Below are 16,684 nucleotides of genomic sequence, written 5' to 3'. Positions count from 1 at the left end.
GAAGTGTAGTTAGCGCTTTAATGTAAGAAACACAACAGCCAATTTGTGCACAATCTCCCACAAACAACAATGTTAAAATGACTGGATAATCTATTTTTATGATGTCGATTGAGATATAAATATGGCCAGAACACTGGGGATAACTTATCTGCTCCTCTTTGAAATACCACCATGGGATGTTTTAAGTTCACCTGAGAGGGCAGATGAGGCCATAGTTTAACGCCTCATCAACATCCTACAGGTCATTATTGACCAAAACCTTAAAGTGTGGTGGAAGTAGATTTAATAGGGAATTGGATAAATAATTAAAAAAGAAAAAAAAAGTATGATCGGGCAATGGGGTGGGAGCAGAATTACTTGGATAGTCCTATCAAAGAGCCAGGACAGGCACAATAGGCTTAATGTCCTCTTTCTGTGCTGTTTCACTTTATGATTCTATAAAAACAGTTCCATTAATTTTAACCAGGGTTTAAATTTCCAAGCACTACATCTTGATTGAATATAGCAAGCCAGCTCATGCATGAAGATGCCATGACCATCTATTGTAAGCCCAGTGAAAAACAGTTCTTTGCCGTTGATCTAAAAAATGTCTCTGGTTTGAATTGATATGACTGTTGGATGCAGGATGTGTGTGTCAGGTACCAGCAATTCAAAAGCAATATCAGAGTGCCTTTAAATTTGACCTGAGTGTATTGTAGAAAAGGTTATAACAATGCTCTTTAAAAGTGTTGCTTAAAATGATTCTGCCTTTGTAGGTACTGGCAATGGAGGAGGCGGGGGAGGAGGATTCGATGGTTATTGGGAACGTGGAGCCAACCTAAAGGAATATTATGAGAAAAGAGATGAACAGGAAGCCCAAGCAGTAAGGGATATGTATATGTTAAGTAGAGCTGTACTGTGACTGACTTAAGTATTTCAATATGTTCACTAAAATAGTTTGAGAAACATTTTCTGCATAACACATACTAATAAAGTCAGACAAAATAACATCTCCCTAAAGAAAAATACTGCAATGCTGGAAATCTAAAATAAAAACTGAAATACATAGTAGGTCTGGCAGCTTCTGTGGAGAGAAACAGAGTTAAGGTTTCAGGTCGTGCCCTTTCATCAGAACATTTTCTCTTGTTTGCAATTTTTGAATTCAGATTGAACCAAGTTATGTGTTGTAAAAAAGATAAAGCCTCTGAAATGAAAGTTGTTCAGATTGCCTTTTGTTCGGATTCATAGTTATGTCTATTTGCACTTCATGTCGTCTTGTTAAAAGGCATAATTAATGTCCTCCTGTTATACTGCATAATCAATGGAATAGACAATCAGATATGATACTCCCTGGTGTCATGGTGGGTCAGTGCATGGTGTGGTGTGGTATTGGGTTACACAAGGAGGTTTAATCTCTGATCCGTTGTGAGGTAACTGGGTGATAATGGTGGTACTGAAGTTGGTATTGATGTCTTTGGTTTAGGAAACGAGCAGAATGAGCAGAATTCTCGCTTCTCAATAATACACACTGCATGAAAACATGACTTTGCTGTTATGGATCTTATGCAAGTAGGAGCAGGGACCTTGACCAACTTAGTTTAGACCCGTCTTTCCCTTTCTTAGGGTATAACACTGGTTGAGATTGATAGCTTACCACAGACCAAGAGTTGAGCCTGAGTACCTCAATGTATTTGGCAGTCTATTTAGACAGTTAGCCACTGCAGGAATAATTGTATTTCATCAGTGTTTGTTATATGTAAGCTTTTTGAAAATACAGCCAGGGCAGTTTGTGTTTTAAAAAAAAAGTAACATTATTTTTGTACAACTCTTCATAACAAAAGAACTCCTTTTCCTAGACTCTGGAATCTGAAGGCTTGGATTTGAATGCTGGTCTTCATGGCAACTGGACACTTGAAAATGCCAAAGCTCAACTTAACCAATTCTTCCAAAAAGAGAAGATTCAAGCAGATTATAAGTATTCACAAGTGGGACCTGACCACAACAGGTTTGGCATATTTTAATTGTGGACTAATCAATTGAGCAATTCTACAATAATAATTTTCATGGTTTTCATTTCATGCAATTCTGAGATGGTCAATTGGTATCCTACCAATCCCCTCTTCTGGAATGAGGTTAACTTTCAGTGATGGGAACAATGTGACTGTTGCCTCCACAGGCTGCCTTAACTGGTGGTGGTGGATGCACTGATCTGCTTGTAATAAAAATAGTAATTCTCCCAGAAACCACAAGAATAGCCCAACTAAGTCCATCTCATTGAATGAATATATGTTCCAGAGTAAACATTGTATCTGTCATATTCAGTAAATCAAATGTATATTGACCTTTTAAATCCAAAAGATAATTACTCCAGTTATTTCTAAGAACTACAAAAGTTGCAAACTACTTTAAATGGGTAGAGATGGCTCAGTGGTAGCACATACACCTCTGAATTGGAAATTTGTGGATTGAATACGGACTTCAGAGATTTAAACACATATTCTAGGCTAACACTTAAGTGAGGTGCTGCACAGTCAAGGCTGCTGTCTTTTAGATGAAATATTAAAATTGTGAATCCATCTGCCCCCTCAGATGGATATAAAATATCCCATGTGAAGATTGCCATAGGAGTAGCATCATCCTGGTTAACATTTATCTCTTAACCGACCTCCCAAAGAAGAAGCTCTGCTTGCTTTTCTCATGACAACAATGACAACATCTCAACTGTATTTTATTGAGAAGTGCTTGGGATGCTCTGAGGATGTAAATAGTGCTCTGTAAATGCAACTTATTTCTTATGCTGCCAGAATTTCTTGTATTTTTAATTTCCTAAATCAGGCACCAATTTGCTTTATATTCAAAACTGAAAATAACTTGAAAATGCAACAGGAACCATTGACAACATTTTTTTGCCATGATTCAGACTAGCCTAGATGGCAAAGATGCATTATGCACAAGAATAAACTTCTTTATTCAAAAAAGTTAAATTCTTGGTTTTTTTTAGTTTCTACCTTGTTGCCCTGGATTGTGTATCAATAGCAACTGAGAAAGATGACTCGGTAATCTCCCAGATCATTGCACTGCCATTCTGAATAATAATAACATTAGATTGTTTAAAAACTTGACCTTTTTTCCTGCCTGTTTGATCTCCTGTTATGCCTTGGGAAAGTATGTAAGGATCAATAAGCGGAGAAAAACCAGAAAAGATGGAACTTGAAGGACCAGCGAAAATACACCTTGAGATTGCTTTTGGAATTGCCAGCAGCGTTCTCATATTCCTCATCATGCTGTTATTGAAATTGGTGACAGTGCTGCAGGGTAAATTTATAATGTTGAATGTGTGTACATGGACTGTAAAAGACAGTTTGTCTCATTTGATCAGTTTGAACTGTACACCAACTATTCAATGTTTAGGGTTTTCAATCTGTAGTTACTCGAAGTTGATTTGAGTAACAAGGAAATTATAGCTAAACAAAGCCATAATGTACTATTTGGATCACATCAAGTTTTTAAATTGGTTTTGAATACTTCAACATTGAAGCACGAGGATTGACTATTTTGACCCTTTAACTCAGAAGTGACAGAATGTAAACCTAATACATTTACGAAACTGATGGAGCAGGTAAGTGGGATTTGTACTCATCTGTGAGAAAATTAGTGTGAGAGAAAAGTATTTTCTTAAACTGACTGTCATAGAAATATTCCAGTTGTAACTGATGATTTTTGTTTGATTGAAAACTGAGTTATTCCATACTTCATGGTATGGTACCAGTATGTTTCTCAGCCAGCTTGCCATGTTATATAGAGCTTTCTACGGGGTAGTTGCCCAGTACCCCTATGAATGCTAAGAACACTTAAATATGATATAGTAGATACCTGCTACTTGGGAAATAAATCAACAGATTGGTGAATTTTTATCGGACTTCAGGACGTAATATATTCAAAAATGATGATTTTCATTTATTTGAAAATTTTATGACTTTACTGGGCCAAATAGCAGGGATCTACTGTATAAACACTTTCCTATGTTGACTATACTTTTGGGAGGGTACTAAATTACCTAATTCTATTCCACCTCCCAAAATGTTGTGTTTTTATGCTGTATGGTAACATCTTGAGTGTGCAAAATATTCATTACTTTTGAGGGCAAAAAACATTGGTGCACATCAGTTATGTACTGTGGAAACTCAGTGGGCAGAAGGTTCTGAGCTGTCTACTTTAATGTGCAATGGTACTATGATTTCAAAAGTTAGTGTGTTAGATTGCAAATATTTTTACAACAGGGATGAATAATGTGTAGATAGAAAACTAAAAAGTGACAAACTTGTCACTGCTTTAACCTGTCATGGGGGTGAGGTGACACCAGAAACCTCTCTTGCAAACATGTGACGTTGCTTAGGCTGCACTAAGCTGTCACATGGTATCCTTCCATTGTAGGAATGATGGTACAAGCAATCATAGACAGCTATTGATTTCTGGTGTCACTTTTCCTATAGGTGTTCTAGGGGACCTAGGGCTGATGGAGATTGGAACTTTACTGAGCTTGGCAGAGAAACATACTGGCATCCAAGATTGGTGGATAATGGGCCTATTAACAGGCTTCTCTGAATCGTGAAGTTGCTGTGCTTGATCTCAGTTGACCAAATGTAGGATCAGAAGTGAGTTATACAGATTTTAAAAAAAAGACCCATGCATAGTGCTGAAGAAAGACTGTGGATACCAAGAACTAGATTCCGGGACTGAGTCAAATATTGATGGGGTAACTTTTTTTGGCACATCATTTGCTTGTTATCTTTAGAACTGCACAACCAAAACTCATATTTGGATACGTGTGTTAAAGCACTAGAAAATTGGGATGATATGACAATCCATGCTTTCCTTTATTCTTTATGGAATTGGTCAGTCAGGAAGCTAGTTCCAACTCAATAGTTTTCCATTCAAATGCTAATGCATGGTTGAAATTAACCATATATATAATGTTGCATTTACCAAAGTGTATTGTGTGCAATTATTCCTCTTTTGTTTCATACTAAGTGCATGAAAGTGTTTTTCTTAAAAACATCTCACTGACATTTTTTAAAATTACAGGTATAAATGGAGAAAGTCTTAATGCAGCTTAAAATCTTTGCATGATGTGTTCCAGTTCCTTTTTATATCAATTATTTTTAAGTTTATCTTTTATAAAATGGCTGTCTGAATTTACTACATAGATGAATAGGTAGTTTATGGCAATTGATTATGATCAGGTTCAGAAGTAAAAAGAAATTGCATGCAAAAACGTAGGCACTTAAAATTAGAGCACAAAGTTCTTCAAAACTAGGAAATTCAATGCTTTCTTGTAACCGTTATTTTGTTATATACGTCAATCATTTATTTTGTTTGTATCACAGGTAAAAAGTGGATTCATAAATTAGTATGGAATTTATTAAGTACTTCCACGCAAGTGTATGGCAAATATTTCCAAATACTTCTAAGCCTATATATGGCAAAGGATAGGTTACATAAGCTGCTGTACTCAGCTGTGATGCACAGTAAGATGATGAAATTTAACCAAAATTGGCTTATGGGGCTTAAAAATAAGTTCCATACAATCAATGCCCTACCAACTATGGCTAAAAGTTTTACTGTTTATGTCAAGACTGTGTTGTAAACCCAAATAACCATTTTAAATTAAAGATTTTTGTCAATTGATATTCAGGCTTTTCTCTTCTACTCAATATTTTTGTGTTAAAAGGTGCATACATGACCATCTATGGAGTTACACCAATTCTTCTCTGTAACCCTACCCTTGGAGGTATGCAAGTAGATGGGTCTGACTTGCCATTGGGATTTCTACTTAATTGCATGCCTAAAATGAAAACTTCGCCTTGTGTGGAGACATTGGTGTAAACACTTGGTCTGTAATTCCTGCGCAACAGCCAGTAGTGTTGTGCCATTAATTGTGCACTGTGCTCAAATTTCGCATTGCTCCACTGAAATTGGTTATATTTGTTTTTGAATCCCTTTGAATTTTGACCTTGTTTACTGTTTAGACATATCTGATCTTCACCTTTAGAAGCTATAACATTGGAACATTTAAACTCATTCTTTGAATTTCTAGATTACTACTTGCAGCAATTTTATCTCCTATGTCCAACGTTTTTGCATAGAGTGCTGCATTCCCAATTCACCAAATCACGTCTGTAGTATAAAAATTAAATATTCAAATCTTTTATCATTTGTTCAGAATGTGCTGAGCATTATTTAGTTAAATTTATTACACATTTCGGTATCAGTGAGATGGTGGAAGTGCTGAAACGACAGGGTTAATTTCATGTTGTGCATGTCATTTCAGGAGTTTTATTGCAGAGATGACTATTCACGTGAGACAGCTGGGAAGAAGTAAGTAACCACTTGCATTTTGACATGAATAACTTCACTGTTGACTGTAAGGCTTGTAAACAAAGTTATTTTAACAAGCTGCAGTAACAGCTTAGCTGCTATGCAGTAGTCTCTAAAGGACCTTCAGCCCATCAAATCAGTATGCATCCATTAAATTAATGAAATAATCAAGAGCAAAATGAGAATTCTTAATATAACAATTTTTTAAAAATGAAATTACTCACAAAAGTGGGGAGAAATTGTATTTTCGGTGAAAGACTGAAGCCAATAAGTAGGGAGATTAGTAGAATAAATCAGTATATATGAATGAAGCGAATAAAATTTTAAATTTTTATGCCAATAAATTGGGAAATTGAAAATTCCAAGTTTCTACTTTAGGCATGTAGAGGTACAGTGGTTACTGTATATAAGACTAGGATTTTTATGTCCCTCATTCAGGGTTAAAAGGTGAACAGTTCTCTAAACTTGGACCAAGTCCCCTTTCAGGTTTTCATCCCGGTTGGTTTCTCTCTTAACAAAGCAGTTTTACCAAAGTTGATAGCCACAAAAGGAGTAACAATATCAGCTCTTGTTGTAATTTATTGCTCTGCTCCTCTACTGTTTTGCTAATTAAATGGCAACTTTTCTTAAACTGATTTAAAATTGGAAAATGCCCAACTGATTAAATGCAGTGAGATTAATTTTAACATCAGGAGCCAGTGTCCAGTCTAAAGTTTGGAGGGAGCATATAGGATTGCATTGGTTGAGAAGAGAGAAAATATATTTGCAGACACTAGTTAACGTGAAGGTGAGAATCTTGATTGATAGAAGCTTTGTTCAGTGATCCCCATCTTATATGAGAATCATGGATTTTTTTGAGGTGGAATTTTGGACAGACTCGTCTTGTATTTAAGTATATATGTCTGTCCCACAGTTGCTGTCAAGTATAATGTTCTATCATCACAGTGAAGAAAATAAAACACATGCTGTATTCTGCATTGAGATGAATTATGATTCATGGGTGATGATGACTGAAGCATCATTTTACCAGCAAATAATTGTAATTTTTTTGATGTAGTTTAATTGCAGTAAAGAAATGTGGGTTCAAACTGGAATCCATGCACTGATCTGAGGATTAGGAAGCATTCTTCCGCTCTGTGCGTAAAGAAATCTCTGTTCATGATTGGGGCCATCACCCTATTTCCCGGCCGAGCTTTAACTTGATCCAGATAGGTCCATTTGAATCCTTACTTGGAAGTGGGGAACTTGAAGTGAGGCACAGTTGAGTCTTTTTTGTGTTGTACATTTTGTTGAGTAATAATTCTCTCTCCCATGTCCATTCTTAAACTTCAAATTCTTTTGAATCTTATGTACATTATCTGTTTAGATTGCTAACTATTTAAAGACACATTGTATTCTTGGTAAATCCTTTACATTGATAAGATGACAGTCTGAATGCGTAACAGTTATGTCAAAGATAGTGGCTTATCCATACAATTTGTAGCTAGTCTATCAGTTGCCATTGAAGTTTGACTAAACTTCACTTGCTCAAGTGATTATCCCTTTTAGCCAGCTGAACATTTTCAGGTACATGGAATTTAGTAAGCAGCAATAAGTTAAAACTGACTGAAAGGTTAAAAGTTTAGTTTACAATGTTTAGGATGGTGAGTGCCACATATTTTTAAAAATAATTAAAAAAATATATTTTCACTGATGTTGAAAATTAACTTATTGTATAATTTACAAGAACAGTTTGATTGTAGAAGAATATACATGTGCGATAATTGCATGGCGATAACCTTGAATTTGTGCACTACAGGAATAATAGTCATTGCAGTTTTATAACCCAGTAATTATAATGGTAGCAGGTGGGATCCTAAAGCATCTCGTTGCTTGAAGTGATTTTTATTTGCCTTGAAGTTGCTAGATAGGGCATCCTGTGGAACTCCATGCGCTGCATAAATAACATTGCGAAATTCATGCTGAAAGATGAATTGTTTGTATTGTTTCCTCCCTCTATTAAGGAATCACAGCCCGTGAACATGGCTCAAATAAGAAACTGGCTGCACAGTCATGTGCACTGTCATTGGTCAGACAGCTTTACCATCTGGGGGTGTTTGAAGCTTTCACTGGACACACAAAGAAAAAAGAAACAGAAAAGGTGAGTAATTTAACACGGTGAGTGTTTCATGACATTGCATGTTACTGTAGTGCAAGATAAAGGCACTATTTTGTGATGAAATTTCCTTGTATCAAATCTTCCTTTCGTGATGGTTGTTTGAATTGATTTGTGATACCATAAACTGACTGACAAAATACCTATTCTAATAGCTCCCACATTAACTCAGTTGGTTTAACAATGAATACTTGAGCAGACTTAAGATGGCCACATATTTGATTTTTTTTGTCAACCCTCAGTTCCCTTTTCAGCTAAGTCGAAGAGGCGTAGCAGTGAGCTTTCTTGTCTCCTGATTAGGGGATAAAATGGATCAAGGTTCCTGATCATTATCCAGTAGTCCCTACTGTAAGTGTGAATGTTGGATGAGAATAGGAAAAGATTCATCATTGATGATTTCTGCATTTGACTATCTTGATGATCATTGTCATACATGAAGAATAGCTGGGGTACTGGTGGATGCTGAGCACCCATGGAATCTTGTGCCTGCTATGAGTTCATGTCTTTAAGAAAAGAAGGGAAAAAATGAACTAGTATAGGGAAAGTAAATGTTTACTGCAGTGCCTTCAAGAAGTAGATGAGGTGGAATAGAGTGTTTTTAGTATGAAGTACTTCATTTCCCTCTTCCAAGAAATAATAGTTAATGCCAAGCCCCAGATCTAAGCTTTTTGAAATTTCATAACTTCTAAGCACAGTGCGGAGTATCCTGATTTCTATCTATTTGAGAATAATGCTGTGCTACAGACTCTGCAAATCACTGTCCAAGGAGGATCAGTGAGATTTTGGCCCATCCAAAATTTTAGCATTTGTGAAGTTCACAGTAGAAAACTACTTCTGTCTGGAATGGCTTTCTGTTTTGTTTCGCTGAGATTTCTTGAGTTGTGAAAAGGTTTTTAAGTTGGTGTCATTTATTCTTAAAGGTGGAACCATATGATCTAAATATTGCTAGTGACTTGGAACGTCAGCTTGAATCTGTTGTACATGAACTGGGATTGCAGCTTGTACCACCAGTAAGTCTTCATAATATTTATAAATTATATATGAATTGAAATTTGCTGGAAATATTGAGAGGAAGAAAGTAGTCTTGAGTGTCCTCCTGTTACTAGTTAGTTTAAAATATTGTGTCAATGTTGTCCCTAGTTTATCTTCTATATGATAAAATGAAATTCATTTGCTGTTTTTGATACTGCTCAAAGCAGTGCTGCCACATATTGGAGGGCCATTGCATGATGGCATCCAGCCTTCCTCTATAGCTTTTCCATCTTCTACTGGACCACTGTTGGCATAGCTATAATGACCAATTTAAAAGACTATTATCAGTGGAGGCCTGAAAATAGATTTTCTTGCTTGAATTTGGAAAGGGATATAAAGAGCAAAATGGGGAACTATATGTAATATATATCTAAATAAAAAAAATACACAGACTGTTTTCATTTTGTAAACTTATTGCATTTTTAAGGCAAACCATTTATAGAATTTGTTTTAAATTGTTATCCAGCCTACTAACCTCCATCAACTAGCATTGATTCCCAGTGGATGTCTCAATTTATTCGCTTGATTGCTCTAAATTTAGATATAGGTGTACATTCTTGGTTGTAATCAGAAGTGTTTGGGATGTGCTGTGAGTTAGAGAAGCTTTTTTCTTTAGAGAAAAGATCTCAGACTCGTGACATTAATTGTGCCCAGAGAGAGATTTGATGCCTCCACCTCAACTTAGTGAATAAGCCTTGTTTAAACTGGAATAGTGTTCAACTCAAGTGGAATAAAAATAGCTGGCGCCAGTCTACCTGTGTCCTGTTTCTGTTCTATCTAACCCTCAAATGGTTTTAGTGAGCATTCGCTTCTGCTGTTGCTTCTCTTTGCAATACTGTTATACATGAGGGAGGAAGTTTATGAGGCATTGTATTATGGCTGTGAGACACTTAATGGTTACTGGAGAAATTTGATTTGGAGAAAAGTAAATGTAACTATCTTTTTTCAAATTGAATGTTATTAACTTGCTAAGTTCATTTTTGTATCGGACATTTGTTAGACTGGAATGTTACAGGTTTAAATTAATGCATGAAAAGACACAAAATAAGCACACATCGGTTTTGGAAACTGAGGCCCTTCCCACAGCACTATTTGAAGAGCAGGGATGTTTTCCTAGTGCCCTGGCCAATGTTTATCCTTTAACCAACACCTAAAAATGGATGAAGTGGTCATTTATTTCACTGATGTTATGACACAGCAGTTGGTAAAGGTTGAGTTGTTTAAATCCCAAAGGGAAACTTGAACAACTGTCATAATCTATATTTTCAATTGGTATGTCTGAGATGCAGCTCTGAATTCAGGAATAAAATCACCAAGCCTCGAGGTTTTTTATATAAAACTAAATTAAACATTTATTAATTTAACAACAAATTAAACACATTACATGTTTACAAATTACTACCATAATAACTTTTAAACAAATCCCTAAATTAATCACTCCCAGGTAAATCTTCACCAAGGCAACAATAACCAATAGACTTTAAACAGACACCAGGCAAAGCACATTTGACTGTACGAATTCAAAATGAGCTTCCTTGCAATTTGGCTCCTTTGCAGACAAAGTTGTAGGCTTACAGGCTGGTTAGATCTTAAATGCCTCTGACTGACACACAAACTCCTTTCTGTTTATACCTAGCTCCCCCTTTGAATGTAAACCTTCCATTGTCTTGCTAGGTTTTTTTTTAAATTTTACCTCTCTAACAATAATCCTTTCATTCCACCAATTCTATTAGTAATATAAACACGTTGTTTGGTGTCCCCCACCTAGGTGCAAGATTTTACTCCGACTCTTGAATGCTTTATTCAACAAATGCAAATGTACACGTTACCTTTTTCTCCTTGCATTTATCTAATTAACATCTCAAAACTACTATACATCAAAGCACCCAGACTAGCTGGCTTTAATCCAGTTAACACGCTCACAGACAGACCCTACTACAATTCCAATTTTAAAATAGCTTCCAATGACATTATAGGCATTAATATCTCTTCATAACACTGATGTTTGTGGGATCTTGCTATGCACAAATTGGTTTTCACAGCTCCTACATGATAACACTGACTGCTTGAAAAGTACTTCTTCAGCTGTAAAGTGCTTTGGGCCATCCTGAGGGCATAAAAGATCCATAATAAATCCTTGACCAATCTGACCTTGAAAACTGCCATGCCATCTCCAATTTCCCTTTCTTCTTCATAAGCCTTGATTGTCACCTCCCAAATCTTTTCCAGGTACTTCATGTTTGAACCTCTCCAAGCAAGTATCTGCCCCTGCCACAACACTAAAATGGCCCTAATCAAAAGTCACAAATGACATCCTATGGCTTTGTTGTCCGTATCAACTTTTCACACGGTTGACCGCACCATCCACCTCCAGTGCCTTTGTTCTATTCTTTATCTATCCAGTCGTAGCTAGGTAATCTCCAGAAATGGCTTGCCCTCCTGACCCCATCCCCTGTTGTCTGTAGAGTCACCCAAAGACATAGTGTTGGCCTCCTCCTATTCCTCATGTACATGCTACCCCTTGGTGACATTTATCACCTAAAGGCTCCACATGTATGCTGAAAAACACCCAGCTCCATCTCTGCACCATAACTTGCTCTGAAATTTCCTCCATTTAAATGATAGGGAGATCAAAAGATTATTCTTGGCTCCTGCCACAAGCTGCATACCCTTGCCAATTATTCCGTCTCCTTCTGTCACTGTAGCCTCTCCATCTGAGTCAATTCCACATCATTTCCTTTGCGGGGAATGCCTGTTTCTGCCTCAATAACCTCTGCTGTCTCTGCCCCTTGCCACAGCATGTCTGTTTCTGAAACCTGTTGTCACCTCTATTTTTGTTTATTCTACTGCTCTACTGGCTAGTCCTCCATTGTCCATCCTCCATAAGCTTGAGATAAGCCAAAGCTCTGTTGCCCATATTCTAACCCACACCAAGTGCCGCTCAGCCATCACCCCTTGCTAACTTACATTGACACATGATCCTTCAACGCATCACATTTAAAATGATCATTCTCATGTTCAAAGCCCTTCATGGTTTTGCCCCTCCCTATCTCTGTAACCTCCTCCAACCTTCCAAGAACTCTGTCCTACTTTCACTCTGGTCTCTTAAGCTGGACCTTCAGCTGTGTGGACCTGAATGTCTAGAATTCCCTTCCTAAAAATGCCCCCTTTCCATGGCTCTGTTTTTATTTTACACTACTCAAAACCTATCTTTGACCAAATGATTAGTTACCCGCTTCCCCCAGCATAATATCCCCACAATATCTCCTCCTTTGGCCCTCTGTCAATTTTGGCTAATTCCAAAGCACTTCACAGAAGTGTAATGTTTTCCTACATTAAAGGCACAAATCAATGCAAGTTGTTACTTCAGTGTTCAGTTTTGGCCTTGTGAGGAAGCAATCAAACAGTGGAATGTTAGGATACATAGTCAGAATGGTGATCAGTCACAGATTGATCACTAGCTTGGTTTGGTTGTCTGGATGCTTTCTGTCTTAATGAGAAAGGAGGAAAATAAAAACTAAAATTGAGTTGATCTAAGAAAATACTTTTGGGTGATTATGGTAAGCAAAATACAGTTGAGACTTCTATGTGAGTGAACAATATTTGTGCACTGATGCATTCAAAGCTTTTATGCATATACATTGTTAACATTGATCTGCAATCATTTGATTCTGTAGCCCGAAGACCCGAATAATCCAGTTTCACTTACTGTTGGAAAGCTTGCCCATTTTGAACCGTCGATTCGACAGAATTTTGCAGGAGTTGTACCATGGTCACCTCCACAAGTCAACTGGAACCCTTGGACCAGTAGCAACATTGATGAAGGGCCTCTTGCATATGTAAGTGATGCCAGAAAATAGTGACTGTTGCTGGAAACTTGGCTATTGTAAAATCCACAATTGTGTAGCCATTAAGTGTACAAGCACAATTGATATAATTTTCAAAAATGGTATATTTGTGATCTCTCAAGATGGGGTATGAGGAAGGAAGCGCTCTCTAAATTTTCTTCATACTGTGTGAGCTACAAACGCCTCTAAGCAATTCTATTTTTGTCCGTGGGCAGCTTGCATTTTAAAAGTCACTGAACTTTCACAAATTTGTGCAGACTGCTTATTTTGGTGCATGGTACCTTTCTGTTTGTACACCCATTCTACCTCTTCTCCCTCTCTCGTCCCATTCTACCCCTGCTTACACATCCCACACCTGGACTGCTGGGTTTCCTTTCCACTTAGGAGTGGGAGAACGCTCACAGCTTGAAAGTCTGGGCCTAGATCATGCACAAGCTTAAAAATCCTTCCATCTGACTAGATGAAATGAAACTCTCATCATATGGTCTCTCGCCCATTATCTACTAACCTAGGTAGTTTCAATTAACTTGCCGGTTTCCAGGCTGGCTTTTTATTATTTATTTAGTGAGTGCAAATCCCCAAAGCCAAATGATAGTCTCCTCATTTGCTGAGTTTAAGGTAATTAGTGCATCATTTAGTCTGTAGAGGGGACACTCCTTGGTAACATGCAGCATTGTTTGTGTCCTTCCACAAGTGCATGAGGGATTTATGTTGAGACTCCAACTGCGGAGATTGGCTGCACAGTGGAGTCCTGGTCTGTCCTGAACCTGTTTCGCAAGTCCAAAGCCTGCCATTCGATAGATGGGGTTTGTCACAAAGAACCTGTTAGTGACTTCCCATGTTTTCTATTCCTTGATCCAAAGGGTGTCTCCTGGTAGATCTTGCTTGGGGTGGGGCAGGGTGAGGGTGGTGCTCCATAAGGAATACTAAGATGGAATACGGGCAGTAGTTAGGTTGAATGTATCATCATGGAGTAGTAAGTAAGGTGCAGCACGGATGGTTTCAACCAGCTTGAGAGTTTTTGTCAGTCGGTGAATGCATGTGGAAGTGATGTTTGTGAGGACTGGAAGTCAGAGGAAGGTGTTGAGTATAAGGTTCCAGTTATGATGTGCATTGCTGAGTTCAATTGAGTGTCCACAAGATATGTGTGAGATAAACTTTGGCAGACAGGTGCATAGTACTGTGCTGTGGAGTATGATAGAGCATGCGCTACATCTCCAGAGTGGCAGCAGCACCCCAACTAGATCCAGCTGGTTTGGTTAGTAGATTGTTTCTGGTTTTGACCTTTTGCTGTTTTCTTCAAATGTCCCTGGAAGGACAAGGTTCTATCTAGAGTCACTCCCAAGTATATTGGGTTGGGATCATGCTTTAGTTTCTTCCCATCCATGTAGATATGTAATTCTTTTTTGGGCACTAGTATTGTGGAGGTGGAATACATTGGATGTGGTTTTGGAGGGATTCAGTGTGAGATGCCATGTGCTGCAGTAGTCCATCAACTTTGTAACACCTTTGTTAAGGCGCTGGTACAGAGTGCAGAAGGATGGAGCTTGGGTGGCAGAGTACAAGCAAATTGAATCCAGGCTGGTATATGTGACTCAATGAATGCTACAGGTAAGTCTTCATTGGCCATTTGTGCATAATTAACAATCCAGTCTGCATCATATACCTGCCCATCACAAAGCATTCGGTGCTCCTTGAATCTAAATCCATTGATCAACTTTACCCCAGACTGTGTTTATATTTGACCACAATGGGCTGTGCCCATTGGGTTTGTGACCTTTAGCTGTTGTGGACCTTTCTGGGCCATTTGTCTGCAGGTTGAGTTCTGGACTATTGGAAACTGCTGAACGAGGACCAATCCAAGTCTTTGATTTGGCAATGCAACGAGATGCTTTATGGACGTGATCGCTTTCATCCAGTTCAGCGCCTACCATCCCCTCATGGGCCAAACAGCTACCTGGGAATTTGAGTCCCCTCCCACAACTTTTGCCTGATGAATCTGGAGCACTCTACCTTCTGGAATCCGTCTCTCTCGGGGCTCTGGGCCCTTGCCAAGCTCCTTGCTTCCTTTCTTTTACAGTGTATTCTGTGTATTTCCATATGCATCTCCCCCTCCCCTCTGTTCAAGCTTGTTGCTCTTCCTATTACAGATTCCCTTTCTCCTGCACTCACTACTCCTGCAATCATGGCTGTACTTCTTGTGCTCTCCCTAGCCACTTACGTTTTTGCTATTGCTGCTTGATTCTCAGCCCTGTGTCCCCCTTGGGCTCACTGTTAGTGGCTTGTTTATTTCAGTATGTGGTCTGTTTGCTGCATGGCCATGCAAGCACACACCTTAGTATGTTGGTGGGCACAGAATTTTGTTCACCAAATGTACATTGCACGTGATATATTGGGGTTAAATTTTGTTACAGAAACTAATTTATTGCATATGCTGAAATTTCACCCTATTAATTGAACTTTGGTTAAATCACAAGCATCTGCTTTAACACTGACAGAAAACAGTTTTACAGCACAGGAGCAGGCTATTTGGTCCAACTGGTACATGCTGGTGTTTATTCCGCACAGGAGTGTCCTCCCATCTGACTTCATCTAATCTTAGTGCAACTTCCTGTTTCTTGTACAAATCTAGCTTCAAATGTATAAGCATGTTATTTGTGCAGCTGTTTGCCAGCAGACTGTTAGAAACTCTCTTGTCCTTGGGGCAGAGAAGGGAAGGAAAATGTGATCCCTGTGGCTTTAAAATGGGCACTCTGTAGAAGAGAGTGCTCAGAAGCCAGAAACCCCACAGAACGTGAGAGAGAAATTTCCCTTCATAATATTGGGATTAAAAGTACTGTGGAGTGGAGGAAGGAGTGGAGGTGGACAGCAGCTCAGAGAGTTCTTGTGCAAGTCTTGCAGATTTTGAGAAACACCAGGTATTGTTTTAAAATCTATGAAAAGGAATAAAGCCCCTTGCATAAAGAGTAAGCTAACGAGGAGGTGCACTAGATTCTCTAGCTCAATAAAGTTTGTCTGGCTGTTATTGGATTTTGTTGAAGGGGAGCCTCATAAAACTTTGACAGACTGGCCAGTGGGGCAGGCCCTAGTAGGGAAGCCATGCAACATCATTGTTTGACTTGGACTCCCCATTCAAAAGTAATATTTCTAGTACAGATGAAATGCAACTGGCAGAATCTCCCTTTTCGTTATGAATTTCATGTTCCCCTAAGAGGGAGAGCACCATTTTGCTCTCTATAAGAGTGTTGATTAGACTTGTTCTGTTACATTAAATTTGCAGATGAAATTTACA

At 38.2% G+C, this 16,684-nt stretch overlaps 1 protein-coding gene across 4 annotated transcripts in view; it reads left to right on the top strand.

Moving 5' to 3' along the window:
* Positions 1–16,684, top strand: part of dhx9 (DEAH (Asp-Glu-Ala-His) box helicase 9) — a 77,826-nt gene that overhangs the window by 18,976 nt on the left and 42,166 nt on the right. For 3 of the 4 annotated variants that reach the window (XM_078561386.1, XM_078561388.1, XM_078561387.1), the window contains exons 5-10: positions 756–862; positions 1,836–1,984; positions 6,311–6,357; positions 8,361–8,497; positions 9,433–9,522; positions 13,222–13,383. In XM_078561386.1, coding sequence (XP_078417512.1) covers positions 756–862; positions 1,836–1,984; positions 6,311–6,357; positions 8,361–8,497; positions 9,433–9,522; positions 13,222–13,383 — 692 coding nt within the window. Of the gene's footprint in view, positions 1–755; positions 863–1,835; positions 1,985–4,472; positions 4,635–6,310; positions 6,358–8,360; positions 8,498–9,432; positions 9,523–13,221; positions 13,384–16,684 lie in introns of those variants that run through there. The other variant, XM_078561389.1, reaches the window with a different exon arrangement.

Source organism: Cetorhinus maximus, chromosome 17 (assembly GCF_964194155.1).
Source record: "Cetorhinus maximus chromosome 17, sCetMax3.hap1.1, whole genome shotgun sequence".
Lineage (NCBI taxonomy): Eukaryota > Metazoa > Chordata > Chondrichthyes > Lamniformes > Cetorhinidae > Cetorhinus > Cetorhinus maximus.
This window is presented reverse-complemented; position numbering and strand designations above follow the sequence as displayed.